The 24,208-nt window shown below is 42.9% G+C and overlaps 1 protein-coding gene and 1 pseudogene across 5 annotated transcripts in view; one reads left to right on the forward strand and one right to left on the reverse strand.

Annotated features, from left to right (window-relative positions):
* Positions 1-1,187: 1,187 nt before the first annotated feature.
* LOC311149116 (leucine-rich repeat-containing protein 40-like) lies at positions 1,188-11,172 on the forward strand (annotated as a pseudogene). The gene is made up of 9 exons: positions 1,188-1,330; positions 1,574-1,747; positions 1,981-2,071; positions 2,250-2,295; positions 2,464-2,569; positions 2,771-2,895; positions 3,089-3,164; positions 10,640-10,825; positions 11,067-11,172. The product of its transcript is annotated as a leucine-rich repeat-containing protein 40-like (transcript).
* Positions 11,173-20,000: 8,828 nt separating this feature from the next.
* Positions 20,001-24,208, reverse strand: part of LOC311148882 (leucine-rich repeat-containing protein 7-like) — a gene marked incomplete at its 3' end in the record, with an annotated part of 87,683 nt that continues 83,475 nt past the window's right edge. For all 4 annotated transcript variants that reach the window (XM_084185891.1, XM_084185893.1, XM_084185890.1 and 1 more), the window contains 3 exons: positions 23,930-24,022; positions 22,609-22,683; positions 20,001-20,108 (listed from right to left, as the gene is read on the reverse strand). In XM_084185891.1, coding sequence (XP_084042017.1) covers positions 20,001-20,108; positions 22,609-22,683; positions 23,930-24,022 — 276 coding nt within the window. The remainder of the gene's footprint in view (positions 20,109-22,608; positions 22,684-23,929; positions 24,023-24,208) is intronic.

Raw genomic sequence — 24,208 nt, forward strand, 5'->3', positions numbered from 1 at the left:
ACCGTGCTCCCACCCATCCAGGACATTTACTTGAAACAGTGCCTGAGGAAGGCATGCAGCATCATCAAGGACCCCACACACCCCAGCCACAAGCTGTTGTCTCCCTTATCGTCGGGCAGATGGTATCGGAGCAAGAGGTCTGATACCAACAGGCTCAGAGACTGTTTCTGTCCACAAGTCATCAGACTGATGAACGCTTGAACTGGACTGACCACCTGCTCTGATTCTCTGCACCTTAGCACACCTGCACTCCCTCATGCACACACCCACACAGACATACACACACACACACACACACTGTATACATTCATGCTACACACACATCACAACTGCTGCTACATTTACATTACATTTACGTCATTTAGCAGACGCTCTTATCCAGAGCGACTTACAAATAGGTGCATTCACCCTATAGCCAGTGGGATAACCACTTTACAACATCTTTTTTTTTTTTTTTTTTTTTTTTAGGGGGGGGGGGGGTAGTAGAAGGATGACTTTATCCTATCCCAGGTATTCCTTAAAGAGGTGGGGTTTCAAATGTCTCCGGAAGGTGGTGAGTGACTCCGCTGTCCTGGCGTCGTGAGGGAGCTACCAGACTCTTATTATACTGCTCAGTTTCTTATTGTTGTTTGCATTGTCGAGAAGGGACCTGCAAGTAAGCAATTTGTTGGACAATGTATACCATGTGTATCCCGTACATATGACGAATAAAACTTGAAACTTGTACAGTGCCTTCGGAAATTACTCATACCCCTTGACTTATTCCACATTTTGTTTTGTTACAGCCTGAATTCAAAATGGATTAAATATATTTTTTTCTCACCCATCTACACACAATACCCCATAATGACAAAGTGAAAAAAACATGTTTCTAGAAATTCTTGCAAATTGATTGAAAATGAAAAATATAAATATCTAATTTAGGTAAGTATTCACACCCATGAGTCTATACATTTCAGAATCACCTTTGTCAGTGATTACACATGAGTCTATCTGGGTAAGTCTAAGAGCTTTGCACACCTGGAATATACAATTCATCAAGGTCTGTCAAGTTGGTTGTTGATCATTGCTAGACAGACATTTTCAAGTCAGCAAGTTTTTGCTTTCTAAGTTGTTTAGTCTTTCTATGTATTGTCTGCCGGTTAGAAATGTCTTGTCATAAATATGGCTGAAGCATAACATCCTGTATGAATGCCTCCACAGATTTGAGACTGCTGGACTGCACACATAACCAGCTTGAGAGCATACCTCCCATCTTGTCTCTAGACCAGCTCTGTCTGAGTCAAAACAAACTGCTCTTTCTTCCTGAACTGTCCTCCTCAAGGCTCAAGATGAGGATACTGATGGTCAGATTTCCTTTGATGAAGAGCTTTTGAATCACAATGAGATCACTTGTATGAATTATTTGTAAATTAATAAGTGGCCTATGCAATATCTGACAGCTTTATATCACCTGTCTGGTAGGAGCTGCATGTTGGTACCCACTGGGCACAGACGTCAATTAAACGTCTATTTCGTGTTGGTTCAACGTCATTTCATTGAATTGACATGGAAACAACGTTGACTCAACTAGTGTGTGCCCAGTGGGTAATAACCAGATTGAGGTGCTGGAGGCAGAGCATGTGAAACACCTGAACACTCTGAGTGTATTGGAGCTGAGGGATAACAAGGTAAAGAGTGTCCCTGAGGAAATCACAGAACTCCATGGCCTGGAGCGCCTAGACCTAATCAACAATGACATCAGCAGGTAAGTTTGCCTGATCTGATCTCCCCTGGTCTCTCCTCAGTGCATTCTATACTCTTTCACCTGTGCACATAACACATTTATACATAGCACAAATAACAACAAATTAAATATCAACAACACTAACAAGTCAAAACACCCCAAAATGTCCTTCCTGTGTAATGTTTAACTGCCTGGAGCTCTCATTGAGTGTTGTTAATGTGCTACTGTATGTCTTCCTTGTATGTGTGAACCAGTCTGCCAGCTGCCCTTGGCCTCCTGTCCAAGCTGAAGATCCTGACCCTGGAGGGCAACCCTCTGAGACGCATCCACAGAGACCTGCTGACTGTGACTTAGTAAGGATGACATCTCATTACCTTCTCAAAGCTACTTGTCATCAATGTCTAAATACATACAAAGTCCTGCTTGTTTTACCAATACAGTACAACCTCAATGAACCTCAATGTAGAGTTTCAATGTAGCCAATTCAGACTCTGTGATCTGATGATTTTTGTCTCCTTCACAGAAAGGAACCAATGAAATGCTGAAATACTTGAGGGGTCAAATAAAAGGTACAAGGATGTTTCACAGTCTTTTTCTGTCTATGCAGAAGGACCCATTCTCATAATCAGTGAATATACCATTTTATTTACTTTGCAAGGTTATGTGGAGAGGCCACAATTGATTTACTAGACTCTCGTATCATTGGACAGATTTTTTTTCGTCATATTGATCGAAAGAGGATCCATATGGCAACGGAGATGATCCTGACACTGCCATGACTCTACCCAGTCAAGCAAAGATCAACGTGTACGCCATTAAAACACTGAAGACATTGGACTACAGGTGTGTATCAACTATTGTTTTGTGTCGTGTTTGAAGCTCTGTTTTTAACACATTTTAGGAAAGTTAAAAACTCCTCAAACGTTCTACCACAAAATTATACTGCAATTCCATAGCATTGCTTAGTCACACTTTGAGCATAGTTGTGATGTAATGAAGTGTTGTCAGTAAACTGTTGTTTTGTGTGTGCGACCCTGGTCCCAGTGACAAGCAGGCGTTGTGTGTTCCTGATGACGTGTTTAATGCTATGGGCAGTGAGCCCGTCGCCAGTGTCAACTTCAGGAAGAACCAGCCGGCTGCAGTGCCTCCCAGGTACTCTGCTTATATCAGTGACTTCACACCACAGTCCAGTCCTCTGGAGGAAAAACACACACAGTGTGATAAGAATCACACCACTCCAAAAAGTCACCACAGTTGAAAATGCTATTGTTGATAGAGAATGTCAGCTAGGACTGTTGTGATGATATTGTTGGATGTGTTTGAGGGAGCCTCTGCTTGGTCTTCACGGTTGTGGAGATGAAGGACTGGACTTCAACAAGCTGACCAGCCTCCCCCTGGAGTTCTGCATGCTCCAGCAACTGGCAAACATAGGCCTCAGGTACATGAACACTGACAATCAGCCTCCACAGCACAACTATTACCTCTACGGCACAAATATCTAAAGGGCTTGTCTTTCCAAATAAAAGTAGTGTTTCCGTAGCGGAGTTCAGTGAAGCGAGAGGCTAAACCTTTTTTAGACCCTGTGGTGTAGATTTCTGGTGGGGGCATTGTTTTGAACCTGTTCTTAAATTGGAACATGTTCGCTAAAGATGGTACATTGGTGCATGTGAACATTTTGTAATATGTTTTTTTTTTGTATCCTTTTACCTAAGAAACAATCTTCTGATATCGCTGTTAACTGTCTGTGATGAGGTGGTGTTGAAGGAGTCAGGCGCAGGAGGGTAAATCACAGAATAACAGGTTTTAATCCGCAAAATACAGGTTTACGCAGAACTGCGTCAAACACACTCCAGGGCACAAAACAGGTATACTGGAAAATACAAGGCACACAGGAAAATACTCCCGTCGAACAAAATACACGAGCTCCACTAACCTTCACAATAAACAATCTGGGTCAAGGGGGCAGAGGGAACACTTATACACGGACAATTAGGAGATTAGAACCAGGTGTGTGTGATAACGAGACAAGACAATTGTGATGATGATTGGGGCAGCAGTGGTTAGTACTCCGGTGACGACGAACGCCGAAGCCTGCCCGAACAAGGAGGGCAGGCAGCCTCGGACGAAGTCGTGACAGTTCTGGGCATATTCTGCCCATGGCAAGAACACCGACCACTCCTCCGGCCGGTCCTGGCAGTAGGACCGAAGGAACCTACCCACATCCTGATTTACTCGTTCCACCTGTCCATTTGATTCGGGGTGGAACCCAGAGGTCAGGCTGACCGAGACCCCCAGACGTTCCATGAACGCCTTCCAAACCTTGGACATGAACTGGGGACCTCGGTTGGACACGATATCCTCTGGCACCCCGTAGTGCTGGAAGAGGTGAGTAAACAGGGCCTCCGCAGTCTGCAGGGCCGTGGGGAGACTGGGCAGAGGAAGGAGGCGGCAGGACTTGGATAAGCGGTCCACAACGACCAGGATGGTGGTGTTACCTTGGGAGAGGGGAAGATCAGTCAGAAAATCAATACTAAGATGAGACCATGGTCGTTGTTGGGAGGTGCCTAGGTGCCTTACTCTGGGCGCACACCGAGCAGGAAGAGACGTACACCCTCACGTCCTTAGCCAAGGTAGGCTACCAGTACTTTCCGCTCAAGCAGCGTACTGTACGGCCGATACCTGGGTGACCAGAGGAGGGTGACGTGTGTGCCCAGAAGATCAGACGATCCGGATAAGAGCAGGCACGTACCGCAGCCCAGCTGGACACTGCGGTGGAGATGGATCTGTGCGTAATGCCTGCTCTATATCCGCGTCCATCGCCCATACTACTGGCGCCACAATGCTAGAGGCCGGGAGTATGGGGGTGTTGTCTCTGGGCCTCTCTTCTGTGTCATACAGCTGGGACAGTGCGTCTGCCTTCACGTTCTTCGTACCCGGAATGTATGGTAGTGTAAAATCAAACCGGGTGAAGAATAGGGCCCACCTGGCCTGGCGAGGATTCAGCCTCCTCGCTGCCCGGATTTACTCCAGGTTACGGTGGTCCGTCCAGACGAGGAAAGGGTGTTTCGCCCCTTCGAGCCAATGCCTCCACACGGTCAAGGCTCGGACAACAGCCAACAGCTCCCGATCACCAACGTCGTAGTTCTGCTCCGACGGGCTGAGCTTCTTAGAGAAGAAGGCACTGGGGCGGAGCTTGGGTGGCGTACCCGAGCGTTGAGACAGGACAGCTCCTATCCCAACCTCAGACGCATCCACCTCCACTATGAACGTTAGTGATGAATCGGGGTGGGCCAGTACTGGGGCTGAGGTGAACAGACCCCACAGTTATTTTATTTATTTATTTTTTTTGGGGGGGGGGGGTAGATCAGCTTAATATTGCAGATAGATTGTAACTTCCATCAATGTAGTTGTCTGCATCACTTCCAATTCCCCATGTTTTTTTTATATATATACTGCTCAAAAAAATAAAGGGAACACTAAAATAACACATCCTAGATCTGAATGAATGAAATAATCTAATTAAATACTTTTTTCTTTACATAGTTGAATGTGCTGACAACAAAATCACACAAAAATAATCAATGGAAATCAAATGTATCAACCCATGGAGGTCTGGATTTGGAGTCACCCTCAAAATTAACGTGGAAAACCACACTACAGGCTGATCCAACTTTGATGTAATGTCCTTAAAACAAGTCAAAATGAGGCTCAGTAGTGTGTGTGGCCTCCACGTGCCTGTATGACCTCCCGACAATGCCTGGGCATGCTCCTGATGAGGTGGCGGATGGTCTCCTGAGGGATCTCCTCCCAGACCTGGACTAAGGCATCCGCCAACTCCTGGACAGTCTGTGGTGCAACGTGGCATTGGTGGATGGAGCGAGACATGATGTCCCAGATGTGCTCAATTGGATTCAGGTCTGGGGAACGGGCGGGCCAGTCCATAGCATCAATGCCTTCCTCTTGCAGGAACTGCTGACACACTCCAGCCACATGAGGTCTAGCATTGTCTTGCATTAGGAGGAACCCAGGGCCAACCGCACCAGCATATGGTCTCACAAGGGGTCTGAGGATCTCATCTCGGTACCTAATGGCAGTCAGGCTACCTCTGGCGAGCACATGGAGGGCTGTGCGGCCCCCCAAAGAAATGCCACCCCACACCATGACTGACCCACCGCCAAACCGGTCATGCTGGAGGATGTTGCAGGCAGCAGAACGTTCTCCACGGCGTCTCCAGACTCTGTCACGTCTGTCACGTGCTCAGTGTGAACCTGCTTTCATCTGTGAAGAGCATAGGGCGCCAGTGGCGAATTTGCCAATCTTGGTGTTCTCTGGCAAATGCCAAACGTCCTGCACGGTGTTGGGCTGTAAGCACAACCCCCGCCTGTGGATGTCGGGCCCTCATACCACCCTCATGGAGTCTGTTTCTGACCTTTTGAGCAGACACATGCACATTTGTGGCCTGCTGGAGGTCATTTTGCAGGGCTCTGGCAGTGCTCCTCCTGCTCCTCCTTGCACAAAGGCGGAGGTAGCAGTCCTGCTGCTGGGTTGTTGCCCTCCTACGGCCTCCTCCACGTCTCCTGATGTATTGGCCTGTCTCCTGGTAGCGCCTCCATGCTCTGGACACTACGCTGACAGACACAGCAAACCTTCTTGCCACAGCTCGCATTGATGTGCCATCCTGGATGAGCTGCACTACCTGAGCCACTTGTGTGGGTTGTAGACTCCGTCTCATGCTACCACTAGAGTGAAAGCACCGCCAGCATTCAAAAGTGACCAAAACATCAGCCAGGAAGCATAGGAACTGAGAAGTGGTCTGTGGTCACCACCTGCAAAACAAGTCCTTTATTGGGGGTGTCTTGCTAATTGCCTATAATTTTCACCTGTTGTCTATTCCATTTGCACAACAGCATGTGAAATGTATTGTCAATCAGTGTTGCTTCCTAAGTGGACAGTTTGATTTCACAGAAGTGTGATTGACTTGGAGTTACATTGTGTTGTTTAAGTGTTCCCTTTATTTTTTTGAGCAGTGTATATATATACACATACATACATACACATACATATACATATATATATATACACATATATATACACACATACACACATACATACACACATACATACATACATATATACGAATACATATCCTTTAAACAAATATATATATTCCCCTTTATTACTTTCCAACCCCACCTCCCTTTCCCTACTTGGAGTAAACTAGTGAACAACAATGCTTAGGCCTCTACTTCCAGCTTATACCTACTATCTACATTTTATGGACACAGTCAATTTTACAATAATTATATTTTGTTTGTTTTTTCTCTTGAAATTCCTCTACTCTCAACCTCTCCGATCATTTTCATGATGTCCATCCGGTTTGCTTCTATATGCCATATCTTTCTAACTGTGCTCTTTCTCTTTCACAAAAGCTCCCAATCTACAACCTATATACTTATTATGGACACAGTATGCTTACATTATTAGTTATCTTGTTATTATTTGTTGTTGGTTGTTATTAGTCCCATCCTTCAATTCCATTCAACACCTCCCATCTATCTTTTAACACCATCCATATAGGATTTCTATTTGCCATATATATTTCAACTCTACGGTCAAGGCTCGGACAACAGCCAACAGCTCCCGATCACCAACGTCGTAGTTCTGCTCCGACGGGCTGAGCTTCTTAGAGAAGAAGGCTAAGGGGCGGAGTTTGGGTGACGTACCTGAGCGTTGAGACAGGACAGCTCCTATCCCAACCTCGGACGCATCCACCTCCACTACGAACGTTAGTGATGAATCGGGGTGGGCCAGTACTGGGGCTGAGGTGAACAGACCACACAGTTTGTTGAAGGTCAGCCTCAGCAGACCAGCGGAGCCGGGACGGCCCACCCTTCAACAGGGAGGTAATGGGAGCTGCGACCTTGCCAAAGCCCCGGATAAACCTCCGATAGTAGTTGGCAAAGCAAAGGAAGCGCTGCACCTCCTTAACCGTGATTGGAGTCTGCCAATTACGCACGGCTGAAATGCGATCTCCCTCCATCTCCACACCTGTGGTGGAAATGCGGTATAAAAGGAAGGAGACGGACTGCTGGAAAAACATACACTTCTCTGCCTTAGCATAAAGGTCATTTTCCAACAGTCGGGCCAGCACCTTGCGAACCAGGGACACATGCTCGGCGCGCGTAGCGGAATACACCAGGATGTCATCGATGTAGACCACTACACCACGACCAAGCATGTCCCGAAACACCTCATTCACAAAGGAATGGAAAACTGAGGGAGCATTCATCAAACCATAGGGCATCACCAGGTATTCATAATGCCCTGTGGTTGTGCTGAATGCTGTCTTCCACTCATCGCCCTCTTGGATACGCACCAGGTTGTACGCACTCCTGAGATTTAATTTGGTGAAGAAGCGCGCTCCATGCATTGATTCAATCACCGAAGGACTGAGGGGGAGAGGATAACTAAATCTTATCGTCTCCCTGTTCAGTGGTCAATAATCAATGCACGGGCGCAGACCTCCGTCCTTCTTCTTCACAAAGAAGAAACTCGAGGAGGCGGGTGAAGTGGAGGGACGTATATACCCCTGGCGCAGGGACTCGGTGACATAGGTTTCCATAGCCACCGTTTCAGCCTGTGAAAGGGGGTATATATGACTCCTGGGAGGTACAGCGTCTACCCGGAGGTTTATCTCGCAATCCCCCGCCCGATGAGGTGGTAATTTAGTTGCCTGCGTTTTAGAGAATGCTTGCGCCAGATCGAGGTATTCAGGGGGAATGCGCACGGTGTAGGTACTGTCTGGACTTTCTACCGTGGTTGCACCAACGGAAACATCTAGACACCTACCCTGACAATCTCACGACCACCCCGTGAGAGCCCTCTGCGGCCATGAGAAGGTGGGGTTGTGGAGTGCTATCCAAGGGATACCTAATACCACAGGGAAAGCAGGAGATTCAATAATCGAAAAAATAAACTGCTCAAAATGAGTCTCCTGGGTGATTATGGTGACAGGTATCGTGACTTCCGTAACAAACCTGGACCCTATTGGTCGACTATCGAGTGCTCTGATGGGGAGTGGAATGGATAGGGGAACCAATGTTATAATAATAATAATAATAATAATATGCCATTTAGCAGATGCTTTTATCCAAAGCGACTTACAGTCGTGCGTGCATAATATATATTTTTTGTGTATGGGTGGTCCCGGGGATCGAACCCACTACCTTGGCGTTACAAGCGCCGTGCTCTACCAGCTGAGCTACAGAGGACTTGATGGCGTGTGAATGCCCTGCCCATTAAGTTCCCAACTAGCGCCTTACACTGGAGAACTACCATGAGATCGGGAAAGGGAATAGGTAGGGTACAGTGCACAGCAGAGGGCTCTGAACAAGTGTGGGTGTTCAATACCTGGGGTGATGCGTGAGTGCCCTGCCTGCCACCTCCCGGCCCAAAAGAATGTTGACTACGACGTGTAGTGTATTGTCCCTTCGTACCACTAGAGTGGCACTGTCGCTGTCCTCCTCCGCTCTCTCGGCCGGCGGCTCCACCCAGCTCCATCGGCTCAGAATCCGAGTCGTCCGGGGTGGAAACGGGCAGACCCCTACCAGGACGTCCTCTGGCTGCCAGCAGGTTGTCCAAACGAATGGTCATGTCCACCAGTCTGTTGAAGGACAACATGGTGTCTCGGCAGGCTAGCTCCCGTCGGACGTCCTCCCACAGATGGCACCGGAAATGGTCAATTAGGGCCTGCTCGTTCCACCCGGACCCCGCTGCCAGCGTCCAAAACTCCAACGCGAAGTCCTGCGTGGTCCTCGTCCCCTGCCTCAGATGGACCAGTCGCTCACCCGCCTCTCTACCCTCGGGCAGGTGATCGAAGACCACCCGAAAGAGGCGAGCGAACTCCCTGTAGTCCTCCAGCGCAGCTCCTCCTTCGTTCCACACCGCATTGGCCCACTCCAGGGGTTTCCCACAGAGGCAGGAAACGAGGACGGACACCTTCTCCTGCTCCGATGGTTCCGGCCTGAAGCTGGCGAAGTAAATCTCCAATTGGAGGAGGAATCCCTGGCACGTCGTCCCATCAAACGCCCGTGGTCGGGATATCTGGATCCCTCCGGGTGCTGGGGTGTAGGTGGCTGGATGCGGTTGGCCAGCTGGTCTCGACAGATCGGGTTCTCTCCTCTCCAGGCGTTGGACGACCTGAAGGACCCGATCCATCGCTTCCCCCAAGCTGGCCAGCATCGTGGAATGATCCTGGACCCGTGCCATGACTCCAGGCATGCACTCTTCTCCCGTTGACTCCATATTCGGGTGGGTGATTCTGTGATGAGGTGGTGTTGAAGGAGTCAGGCGCAGGAGGGTAAATCACAGAATAACAGGCTTTAATCCGCAAAATACATGTTTATGCAGAACTGCGTCAAACATACTCCAGGGCACAAAACAGGTGCACTGGAAAATACAAGGCACACAGGAAAATACTCCCGTCTAACAATATACACGAGCTCCACCGAGCTTCACTAACCTTCACAATAAACAATCACCCACAAGGACAAGGGGGCAGAGGGAACACTTATACACAGACGAATTAGGGGATTAGAACCAGGTGTGTGTGATAACGAGACAAGACAATTGTGATGATGATTGGGGCGGCAGTGGTTAGTACTCCGGTGACGACGAACGCTGAAGCCTGCCCGAACAAGGAGGGGAGGCAGCCTCGTCCGAAGTCGTGACACTGTCATTCACCATGTAAGCACTCAGATCTTAATGGTTTCAACGTTTATTTATCACGTGCACAGGATATAGCAGGTGTAAAACAGTATAATGAAATGCTTACATTAAAGGGATGTAATCATCGTGCTGTTCACAGATAATTGGTAATACTGATGATTCATTTGACATGTCATATTTTGACAGGTTTAAGTTGTTCCCGGAAGTGCTGTACCAGGTTCCTACCCTGGAGACCATTTTGATCAGTAGCAACAAGGTGGGAGCCATCGACCCACTGCAGCTTAAAGCTCTGGACAAGCTTTCCACTCTGGACCTGCAGAACAATGACATCATGCAGGTGCCACCTGAACTCGGCAACTGCACCAGCCTGGGGTAGGTACCAGGATGTGACACTGGGTTTAGGGGACACTATATTTGGGTCAGGTGTGATGTTGAATAGCAATCAGAAAAAGTATGAGCTTTAGGACATCCAATTAAAGTGATCCATATACTGTAGTTGTGATTTTGTCTGAGCTGTTGTTGTCCAGAGAGAAGTATGTACTTGTTGTATATCAATCTTTTAAGCTGGCTTGAATCTGGTCTCTCACTCATTTCTCCCTTGTATTCTCCTCAGGGCCCTCATGCTGGATGGAAATCCTTTACGCAACCCCTGAGCAGCCATCGTAGCCAGAGGAACTGATGATGTCCTAGAGTTCCTACCAAGCAGGATCCCTACATAGTGAATTGCATTAAAGGCTACAACACTCAAGATGAGATAGGTGAGAAAATAGAATTTGATGATTAATCAGTTTGATATTTGCCTTGAAACTTACTGCAATTGTTCTGTAAATGTTCATGACATTGGAGCCTATGATTTGAAGCGTAACTTATCTTGTTGTTTGATTTAAGATATACAATATGAACGACTACTACAGGGAGACGCTGCTGTAATATTGTTTACAAGATCATCAACCAATAGCAATATTTCATGGCATTCCAAACTGAAAAGCCTGTCTTATTGTGGGTTCTTTTTCTCAATATATGGAGAGAAAAAAATGTGATATTTTTCAACAAAATGTGTACTAGCAAGCTTATTATTTTGGAAAGTTTTGCATTCAATGTTTCATAACATAATGCATGGGTTTACTTCTGAATGTATGGTTATTGCAAGATAATCTGATGAAATTCTACTGATTTTCCTTGACCTGTTTGATACTCAGATCCAGACAGACTTTTTAAATGTTCTATAACTCTCAATAATTAATGTCGAATGACACTGTGGAGATACACTGAGTGTACAAATTAGGAAAACCTGCTCTTTCCATGACATAGACTGACCAGGTGAATCCAGGTGAACGCTATGATCCCTTATTGAAGTCACTTGTTAAATCCACTTTAATCAGTGTAGATGAAGGGGAGGAGACAGGTTAAAGAAGGAATTTTAAGCCTTGAGACAATTGAGACATGGATTGTGTATGTATGCCATTCAGAGGGTGAATGGGCAAGAAAAAAAGATAAGTGCCTTTTGAACAGGGTATAGTAGTAGGTGGCAGGTGGTTTGAGTGTGTCAAGAACTGCAATGCTGCTGGGTTTTTCACGTTCAACAGTTTCCCATGTGTCAAGAATGGTCCACCACCCAAAGGACATCCCGCCAGCTTGACACAACTGTGGGAAGCATTGGAGTCAACATGGGCCAGCATCCCTGTGGAATGCTTTCAACACCTAGTAGAGTCCATGCCCCGACGAATTGAGGCTGTTCTGAGGGCAAAAGGGGTGCAACTCAATATTAGGAAGGTGTTCCTAATGTTTTGTACACTCAGTGTATATTTGATTGTTTACTGTACCTTTTAGCCTAAAAAAAAATAAGTAATATGTCTTCAGTCGCTTTCGAACAACTCTATGGATTCAAATCCATCCACATTAAAAGTGTACATGGCAGCCGTGTGTTTGGTGCTTTGATCCTTTGTTAGTGTTGTCTATGTTCTTTATCTACAGTTTCACGTGTTACATCACCCCCTAGTGGTGGCGAAGTGAAGTGTGGAGGGCATTGAGAATGTACCAGCCTTAAAATATAAACATCTCATAAACATACACATACAACTGCATTATATGAAATATGTTCAAATAAACTTCATAATGTAGGAACTTCATAAATAAGGAAATACTGTTTTTGATATGATGATTGTACAGTATAAAGACCACAGAGGACCATGAGAATAACAATAGTGACATTTTTATTATTTGTACAATAGACTTTCATACATTATTCAAAACACTTCTTACATACTGAAAAAATTTACATCCAAAGCCGAAAATGGCTCTGTTATTTGCTGCACAACATTTTTTGTTAAATTTTATATATTATTTATAAAAATGGATCTTAAATATGTACAGAATGCATTCTAACCTCCCCCCACCCCCCCCCACACACACATATATATATATATACAGTGAGGGAAAAAAGTATTTGATCCCCTGCTGATTTTGTACGTTTGCCCACTGACAAAGAAATGATCAGTCTATAATTTTAATGGAAGGTTTATTTGAACAGTGAGAGACAGAATAACAACAAAAAAATCCAGAAAAACGCTGGTCAAAAATGTTATACATTTATTTGCATTTTAATGAGGGAAATAAGTATTTGACCCCCTCTCAATCAGAAAGATTTCTGGCTCCCGGGAGTCTTTTATACAGGTAACGAGCTGAGATTAGGAGCACACTCTTAAAGGGAGTGCTCCTAATCTCAGCTTGTTACCTGTATAAAAGACACCTGTCCACAGAAGCAATCAATCAATCAGATTCCAAACTCTCCACCATGGCCAAGACCAAAGAGCTCTCCAAGGATGTCAAGGACACGATTGTAGACCTACACAAGGCTGGAATGGGCTACAAGACCATCGCCAAGCAGCTTGGTGAGAAGGTGAGAACAGTTGGTGCAATTATTCGCAAATGGAAGAAACACAAAAGAACTGTCAATCTCCCTCAGCCTGGGGCTCCATGCAAGATCTCACCTCGTGGAGTTGCAATGATCATGAGAACGGTGAGGAATCAGCCCAGAACTACATGGGAGGATCTTGTCAATGATCTCAAGGCAGCTGGTACCATAGTCACCAAGAAAACAATTGGTAACACACTACGCCGTAAAGGACTGAAATCCTGCAGCGCCCGCAAGGTCCCCCTGCTCAAGAAAGCACATATACAGGGCCGTCTGAAGTTTGCCAATGAACATCTGAATGATTCAGAGGAGAACTGGGTGAAAGTGTTGTGGTGAGATGAGACCAAAATGGAGCTCTTTGGCATCAACTCAACTCGCCATGTTTGGAGGAGGAATGCTGCCTATGACCCAAAGAACACCATCCTTACCGTCAAACATGGAGGTGGAAACATTATGCTTTGGGGGTGCTTTTCTGCTAAGGGGACAGGACAACTTCAACGCATCGAAGGGATGATGGACGGGGCCATGTACCGTCAAATCTTGGGTGAGAACCTCCTTCCTCAGCCAGGGCATTGAAAATGGGTCGTGGATGGGTATTCCAGCATGACAATGACCCAAAACACACGGCCAAGGCAACAAAGGAGTGGCTCAAGAAGAAGCACATTAAGGTCCTGGAGTGGCCTAGCCAGTCTCCAGACTTTAATCCCATAGAAAATCTGTGGAGGGACCTGAAGGTTTGAGTTGCCAAACGTCAGCCTCGAAACCTTAATGACTTGGAGAAGATCTGCAAAGAGGAGTGGGACAAAATCCCTCCTGAGATGTGTGCAGACCTGGTGGCCAACTACAAGAAATGTCTGACTTCTGTGATTGCCAACAAGGGTTTTGCCACCAAGTACTAAGTCATGTTTTGCAGAGGGGTCAAATACTTATTTCCCTCATTAAAATGCAAATCAATTTATAACATTTTTGACATGCGTTTTTCTGGATTTATTTGTTGTTATTCTGTCTCTCACTGTTCAAATAAACCTACCATTAAAATTATAGACTGATCATGACTTTGTCAGTGGGCAAACGTACACAATCAACAGGGGATCAAATACTTTTTTCCCTCACTGTATATATATATATATATATATACAGTGGGGAGAACAAGTATTTGATACACTGCCGATTTTGCAGGTTTTCCTACTTACAAAGCATGTAGAGGTCTGTAATTTTTTATCATAGGTACACTTCAACTGTGAGAGACGGAATCTAAAACAAAAATCCAGAAAATCACATGATTTTTAAGTAATTAATTTGCATTTTATTGCATGACATAAGTATTTGATACATCAGAAAAGCAGAACTTAATATTTGGTACAGAAACCTTTGTTTGCAATTACAGAGATCATACGTTTCCTGTAGGTCTTGACCAGGTTTGCACACTCTGCAGCAGGGATTTTGGCCCACTCCTCCATACAGACCTTCTCCAGATCCTTCAGGTTTCGGGGCTGTCGCTGGGCAATATGGACTTTCAGCTCCCTCCAAAGATTTTCTATTGGGTTCAGGTCTGGAGACTGGCTAGGCCACTCCAGGACCTTGAGATGCTTCTTACGGAGCCACTCCTTAGTTGCCCTGGCTGTATGTTTCGGGTCGTTGTCATGCTGGAAGACCCAGCCACGACCCATCTTCAATGTTCTTACTGAGGGAAGGAGGTTGTTGGCCAAGATCTTGCGATACATGGCCCCATCCATCCTCCCCTCAATACGGTGCAGTCGTCCTGTCCCCTTTGCAGAAAAGCATCCCCAAAGAATGATGTTTCCACTTCCATGCTTCACGGTTGGGATGGTGTTCTTGGGGTTGTACTCATCCTTCTTCTTCCTCCAAACACGGCGAGTGGAGTTTAGACCAAAAAGCTCTATTTTTGTCTCATCAGACCACATGACCTTCTCCCATTCCTCCTCTGGATCATCCAGATGGTCATTGGCAAACTTCAGACGGGCCTGGACATGAGCTGGCTTGAGCAGGGGGAACTAGCGTGCGCAGCAGGATTTTAATCCATGACGGCGTAGTGTGTTACTAATGGTTTTCTTTGAGACTGTGGTCCCAGCTCTCTTCAGGTCATTGACCAGGTCCTGCTATGTAGTTCTGGGCTGTTCCCTCACCTTCCTCATGATCATTGATCCCCCACGAGGTGAGATCTTGCATGGAGCCCCAGACCGAGGGTGATTGACCGTCATCTTGAACTTCTTCCATTTTCTAATAATTGCGCCAACAGTTGTTGCCTTCTCACCAAGCTGCTTGCCTATTGTCCTGTAGCCCATCCCAGCCTTGTGCAGGTCTACAATTTTATCCCTGATGTCCTTACACAGCTTTCTGGTCTTGGCCAATGTGGAGGGGTTGGAGTCTGTTTCATTGAGTGTGTGGACAGGTGTCTTTTATACAGGTAACGAGTTCAAACAGGTGCAGTTAATACAGGTAATGAGTGGAGAACAGGAGGACTTCTTAAAGAAAAACTAACAGGTCTGTGAGAGCTGGAATTCTTACTGGTTGGTAGGTGATCAAATACCTATGTCATGCAATAAAATGCAAATTAATTACTTAAAAATAATACAATGTGATTTTCTGGATTTTTGTTTTAGATTCCGTCTCTCGCAGTTGAAGTGTACCTATGATAAAAATTACAGACCTCTACATGATTTGTAAGTAGGAAAACCTGCAAAATCGGCAGTGTATCAAATACTTGTTCTCCCCATTGTATATACACACATATATATACACACATATATATATATATACAGTACCAGTCAAAAGTTTGGATACACCTACTCATTCAAGGGTATTTCTTTATTTTTACGATTTTCTATATTGTAGAATAGTAGTGAAGACATCAAAACTATGAAATAACACATATGGAATCATGTAGTAACCAAAAAAGTGTTAAACAAATCAAAATATATTTTATATTTGAGATTCTTCAAATAGCCAGCCTTTGCCTTGATGACAGCTTTGCACACTCTTGGCATTCTCTCCACCAGCTTCACCTGGAATGCTTTTCCAACACTTGAAGGAGTTCCCACATATGCTGAGCACTTGTTGCCTGCTTTTCCTTCACTCTGCGGTCCGACTCATCCCAAACCATCTCAATTGGGTTGAGGTCAGGGGATTGTGGAAGCCAGGTCATCTGATGCAGCACTCCATCACTCTCCTTCTTGGTCAAATAGCCCTTACACAGCCTGGAGGTGTGTTGGGTCATTGTCCTGTTGAAAAACAAATGATAGTCCCACTAAGCCCAAACCAGATGGGATGGCGTATCGCTGCAGAATGCTGTGGTAGCCATGCTGGTTAAGTGTGCCTTGAATTCTAAATAAATCACAGACGGTGTCACCAGCAAAGCACCCCCACACCATAACACCTCCTCCTCCATGCTTTACAGTGGGAACTACACATGCGGAGATCATCCGTTCACCCACACCGCGTCTCACAAAGACACAGCGGTTGGAACCAAAAATCTCAAATTTGGATTCCAAACCAAAGGACACATTTCCACTGGTCTAATGTCCATTGCTCATGTTTCTTGGCCTAAGCAAGTCTCTTCTTCTTATTGGTGTCCTTTAGTAGTGGTTTCTTTGCAGCAATCGATCATGAAGGCCTGATTCACACAGTCTCCTCTAAACAGTTGATGTTGAGATGTGTCTGTTACTTGAACTCTGTGAATAATTTGTTGGGTTGCAATTTCTGAGGCTGGTAACTCTAATGAACTTATCGTCTGCAGAAGAGGTAACTCTGGGTCTTCTATTCCTGTGGCGGTCCTCATGAGAGCCAGTTTCATCATAGCGCTTGATGGTGTTTGCGACTGCACTTGAAGAAACTTTCAAAGTTCTTGAAATGTTCCAGATTGACTGACCTTCATGTCTTAAAGTAATGATGGACTGTCATTTCTCTTTGCTTATTTGAGCTGTTCTCCCATAGGGCGGCGCACAATTGGCTCAGCTTCGTCCGGGTTCGGCCAGGGTAGGCCACCATTGTAAATAAGAATTTGTTCTTAACTGACTTGCCTAGTTAAATAAAGGTTAATATAATATGGATTTGTCTTTTACCAAATAGGGCTATCTTCTGTATACCTCCCCTACCTTGTCACAACACAACTGATTGGCTCAAACGCATTAAAAGGAAAGAAATTCCACAAGTTAACTTTTAAGAAGGCACACCTCTTAATTGAAATGCATTCCAGGTGACTACCTCATGAAGCTGGTTGAGAGAATGCCAAGAGTGTGCAAAGCTGTCATCAAGGCAAAGGGTGGCTATTTGAAGAATCTCAAATATATAATATATTTTGATTTGTTGAACACTTTTTTGGTTACTACATGATTCCATATTTGTTATTTCATAGTTTTGATGTCTTCACTATTATTCTACAATGTAAAAAATAGAACAAAATTAAGAAAAACCCTCGAATGAGTAGGTGTGTCCAAACCTTTGACTGGTAGTGTATATATATATATATATATATATATATATATATATATATATACACTTCAACAATTACGTCTTTGTGTTAATACATAAAAAGAAATGGAAGGATTAAACTTGCATGTGCAAATAAATAGTATAATAAAGTGTCACTAAATTTGTCCAACTAAACAGAATAATTCTCTTTCAATAGTTAAAATTACTTTTAGCACAAAAAATGAAGCAGCATTCAAGTCCAGTTAGTCTTCATACTGCAAAATCTTGGAGTACATTCACAATCTATGGGAATAAATTATCTCAATGTGTTTTCAGTCACAATTATTTACATCAACACTGCAATTAGACTGAATAGTACCATATATTCGCTTTTTTAAATATTTAATTGTATTTTAAACATATACAAAAATGACCATTTTTATATTCATATATAATATATTTGTATAACACAAATTCACAATTACTGTAGAAATATGTTTTATACATTTGATAGTACAGCTTTTATTCTCCAAGACATAAGTACTTCATCCATACTTTTTCATTGTCCTTATAAAATCGCGCAATTTGAGCAAAGCTAAGGTATATCAATAAATTATGAATAATAACCTGAAAACATTTATTAAAAATAATTATATTATCTCACAATATCTTGAACATTTTAACTCATAATTGACTGGATATTGAAGTACCACATACCAGCTAAGCTTGGCACAAATTCAACCAGGGTCCCTCCATAGGGTTATAGGTGCTTGGTTTTGCTCAAGAATGTCACAATTGATGCTACATTTGACAAAAATAGTTATGAAACATTGTTAGGGCTTATAAGGTGTATGTTTTTGATTGTAATAAAATGGCATCAAATGTCACAATGTAAAAATTTGTCTCTTTGCAAACCTCACCGGTTTGCAATGAGAGAAATGTATTTATGAGAGAGACCCTAAAATTTGAACACAGAGAATGTATCCCAAAAATAGATCCAAAGATCATTATAAACATGAAAGCATGCTGTAACATCAGAACTTAAAATGAACATCCATCCAGAAATGGAACAAAGTGAAATGGCTATTCTGGTCAGTAGCATTGTTAAAAAAATTATACATAATTCTCACATGAATACTTTTCCAATAGCACATTCTCATAATAAACTGTGCTTAAAATGAAGACATCAAAAGTAATTTTGTGTTCTACAGAGTGGTGCTGAAAAGCTCAGTAAAATGACTCACACCACTTCAAATCAGTGCGAAAAAAAATTAAATAAAATACATAAACAGAAGAGAAACAATGTTACAACTTTTCTGTATGTAAATTCTTTAGGAGATGAATGTGGAGGTATGTGACATTACATACTCCTTGGAGCAATTACAGTACATACGTGTAAACACATAATGTAGCCAGCAGATGGCCCTCTAGGGTAGTCTTGTAATCAAAAATACTTTCAGATGTGGGATAGAATATTGCTCTACTTTTAAAATGTAGCTCATTTGTGCAAACATATACATTATTGAGCAACTACCAAAAATCTACCTTATAGAATGTAGTGACTGGTTGGGAATAACGATCAATATAGTGTTAATACATTCATGAAATAAACCAGTGGGAAAACCTATAATGATTTTTTTATTTTTTATACTGTTGATAAATTGGCCATGTATTAAGGTAGGATTTTTTTTACACAATTAATTTCAACAATTCAAGAACATTGAAAAAATTTATTTTCTGTACCATTCCTCTCGCTACTGTTCATGTCTTTATTGTAAATGAAAATATTTACCCAAGGCATATACAAAGTTGAGGCAGTGTTTATGGTGAATGTAATTCCTAAAGAGCTAGTGTGTTTTCATGCTCGAGAGTAAAATGAGAAGCTACAATGAAAAAGGTACAAAATAAAAGGCAATATAAATACGCAAAAAATGTCCAAATAAAAACTAAGAAAATTGCTCCAACCTACAGCCTCAGTCTGAATGACAAAAATTACTTTCGTTCACATCAACTCAAGAGATACAATTCCTGTTTACATAAAATTAATAGATAGGTTATAAGATATGTATCCTATAGTACATTTGGCACTAGTATTTGCCATTGGTCCAGCAATCGGCAAATGTCACTGTTCCTAGATAAAAACCGGTTTTACACATTTCCACAACCCGTTTGGGTGAGAAGCACTAATGTTATAAAAAATATTTAAATTGTGCTCTCCCTTAAGATTACCAAGTCCACAGTTTTCTGGAAATTCTTCAGAAGAGACACAGCAGTTTCATGTTCCATGTGTAAAAAACTATGTCCATTGGCCTGCAATGCAAAAATTAAGCAGAGGGTGAACAGAGTGACGTGGGTGAGAAGGGGCAGGGCGGGGCGGGGCAGGGTGGCACGGAGAGGACTGGGAATAGCCCTAGCTCAGAGGAGATAAACAAACAACACTGTCAAGGAAAAGAGGAGAGACAAAGCAGAGAGATGCACACAGGAGGAGGAGGTCATGCTGTAAAGAAGAGAAGGAGGAGAGAAGTGGATCTTTAGAGGTCTGTCCTTCAGCTAACACTTGCATCTGTGGAGAGAGTAGAGAGGTTCCTGCTTCTGCAGGCTACAGGTGGGCGAGGGGCGAGGGCTTCTACTAGCACACATTTAAAGCCACACAGATACAAGAGACATGCCAATTACTGTAGGGACTATTCCAATCCCATTAAATTGTATTGGCACAGAGAGCCTGGCTTGTTCATGTAGGCTTCACTGTCAGGTGTTTGACTAGCCTGGACAGTAGCTTCACATGGACCAGGAATCGGACAATCTACAGGGGTACAGTTCCCTCTCTGCACTATGGGAAACACTTACTTTGACAACGTCATCCATATGTACTGTATGTGTGATGGTGAGTTCCCTTTAAAATAACAGCCCTCTACCTAAGCTAAATACAACACTACATCATAGTGTGTAATTTGTTTCTTATCGCATGGGGTGGAAGAGCTCTTATGCTCTTCCTAAAAGGTTTACTCCTGAAGTATTTAGAAAAAGAGACTTGGGGGATCTGATGATACTGAAGGAGAAAAGAAGACCCGATGCAATCTCTGCTGCACAATGCAAAGTTGAAAAGATAGAGAAAATAGTTGAGAAGAAATGGCTGCAGGGCTTTCAAGATTATCAAAAAAGTTTAAATCAAGGGCCATATCCACAAAGCATCTCAGAAAATATGCTAGGAATCCTGTTAAAACCTGGTTTAAGACAACAACAAAAACCCAGCTCAGAGTAGGTTTTAGGATGATGTTAAGACACTGCTCAGACAAACTCTGAGCCAGGTGTAATTTAATCAATTCATCAAAGTTTCACTCAGCTGGTAATCACGAGAGTTTGAGGTGCCGCTAAGGAAATATAGTGATGACGCTCATTGATATTGTTGCAAATGATTGGGAATAACCAATCGCGATGAAGCATTGCCAGCTGTGAACTATATCAGACTTCAGATAACAACATTGAATGTGACTGTAGGCTACATGAAATGTTGAAATGGTAAAACAATTGATATATTTTCACCTGACACAATTACTTTGCCTATTCTTAATTCCTGCCTAACATGTTGGCATGCATAACCTTTTTTTAACCAATTCTGATGTTTGTTAAAAGTGGCATTTATATAATATTACCGTTATATCACTTTGGCACAGTAGGCAACAAGTCAGTTGCCGATAATGTTGCATAAAATGTTTTAAGGTTCTATCATTTTCATCAAACACAATCAAAGCTAACATTGGCCCTAGTTGCCTTCAATTGCCCAACGATAGGCATGGTCAATTTAGGCATCTTTTCTTTACCAATGTGATATTGTGCTCCAAAGGGATAACTTGAAATAACATTATGTAGGTTAATTAAATAATTGAAAGAAAAATATGTGTTTATTTATTAGCCTAGTGGTTATACTGTAAGTATTTATGCATATCATGTGAAATAGCCCTCATGTGAAATCATTGTCAAATGCGCAAGAGGTACTGTTGCATGGTCTAGGTCTAGATTATTTATGGATTGATCATATAGAAATATCAAGACATTATTTTAACAACTCCAAAGCAATTACATGTGGCACAGGAACATTTAGCATTTTAGTCATTTAGCAGAAGCTCTTATCCAGAGCAACATACAGTTAGTGCATTAATCTTAAAATAGCTAGGTGGGACAACCACATATCACAGTCATAGTAAGTACATTTTTCCTCAATAAAGTAGCTATTAGCAAAGCCAGCTAGTAACCACTGACTCGCTGCCCCTCAGGTGGGACTCTTATGAAAGAGGCTTCATGCATAGCTTTTATTTTTACTCATAAGAATAGGAGTAAAAATGTCTCTATTCCCAGCACGACCAATTTTCTACTCTGAGACGCTTTGTAGATACGGGCCCAGGTTGTACTTTGACCTTCACTAGTATTTCAGAAACAAACCAATTCATCCAGCACATTAAATTGCTGGTTGCTACTTAGTTTTCATGCATATAAAACATCACATTAGGAATCCTATCATATCAGTAAAGTTACTTGTATGTTATCCACTTAGGTGTTTTAATCTGTTTCTATGGGCCTTTATTAGGACACAATAAGCACTATTAGTTTTGTCTGACATGGGAACAAGTAAAGCATGTTGGAGGTTTGACAGAGGTCAAAACAGAGGACCATGCTCACTTGGTAGACACACGTACGTCCAGCACAAAATACCACATGCAAAGCCTCTACTGGCAATGTGGCGGAGGGAGGATGCGCTCTCACAGACTCAGAGGACAATGATGATCGATGCGGTGATGAAGAACATGGTTACCTTCAGTATTTTGTCCCCAGGCTGTAGCAGGTTGGAGGCCGGTCCATCAGGCTGTACCCTAGTAACAAAGATACCCTATAAGTCAAAAGTGATATGAGATTAGGAACCACATGGTGAAGATGGTTTAGAATCTTTGCCTTTGAAACTGGGTGTTTGGTGCTTTTGTTTGTGTTTTTCTCGAACTCAAATTCTGTGCTTGATTTTGATTGATATGCCATTGCCAAGATTAACTTTGTAGATTTAGCTAGTCTGTAAAAAGCAGACAACTACCATAAGGATTTTTCACAAGATATATTTTTTAAAAGCTTGTCTATGTGTGCTGTTGGTTAAATTCAAGAACTAGATGTACTTACATGGCATTTATGTCTACCTTTAATTTAAACATATTAACAGTACTAATACAGTTAATATAAAAAATTCAGCTATTTACAAAAATATGGACACTGGGGGATGTTTTTTACATTGCATGTTTCCAAAAAATGGCTAGTCAAGGCAGAGATTATAAGTATACCAATCTTTGCATGCGTTTAAACCATATGAAAATGCTCATAATACTATATGAAGAGCCTCATTCAACACAGTTAAACAGTTAAACCTCACTTGAACCCGAATAACATTACTATCATCTAATGACTCAAGTATTATTACAGCAGGTAGTCCTTGAGGCATCACAGGAAAGCAGGCCCATAGAAGATATCCTCAGCAATCAGCATGCACCACCTTTCAGTGGGGTGTTAAGATGGGAGATGATATGCATACAAAATATACAACACATTCAATGGCTATAACAATGTTTACAACATTGAATCTGAATTCTATTCCTATGGCTTACAAGACCTTCCCCATACAAATCTAATGTCAATGTAAGGCTTTGATCTTTTAAAACGATAATAAGGGTAAAAATTGCCAGCGGCAACATTGTAACTGATTTTGAAAAATTGTAAATGCAAAGCTATGGACATTTTTCTCACCGGGTCTTTTCTTTGCTGTTACATGGCAACAAGACACTATTGAACTATTGGACATTTGCCAACCTTATGACTACATTACAAATCATTGCTACATAAGTGTTGTCTTTTCTTCATTCTTGCTCATTATTGGCGTATAATAAAAAGGTTCAAAGTTAACCAAGTCAACTGCAGCACCCCATACAGTGTTGCAGTAGCACCTGTTACCATGGAAACTCGGAAGTGAAACATACAGTGCTGTGCAGTGGTTATTCAAACACCTTAAGGAATAAGAGAAAAATGGAACATGTTCCTTGGCACAGACTGCACAGTATCACATGCACACAGAGAACATTTAGCTGCTTTAATCTTACCATGTCAGAAGGCTTGAAGGGGTTCCCTTGGCCACTGATTCCCCCTGAGATGCTGAACCCTAAACCTGGATTCTTCTCTATCCGCAGACAGAACTACCAAATGACACAAAAACAACATCATGCCAAAAATAGACATTTGGTATTGTATAACTGTGTAATTACATGGTGCAACATCTCTCCTCTCTATATGCCGCTAGCCATAATATAGGCCTCTCAGAGATCTGTTGGTGACAGATTGAAAGGGAGAAAGAATGAAAGGATGATTGAAAGGGCGGGGGT

The sequence above is a fragment of the Coregonus lavaretus genome, assembly GCF_964263955.1.
Source record: "Coregonus lavaretus genome assembly, chromosome: 21".
NCBI classification, from domain to species: domain Eukaryota; kingdom Metazoa; phylum Chordata; class Actinopteri; order Salmoniformes; family Salmonidae; genus Coregonus; species Coregonus lavaretus.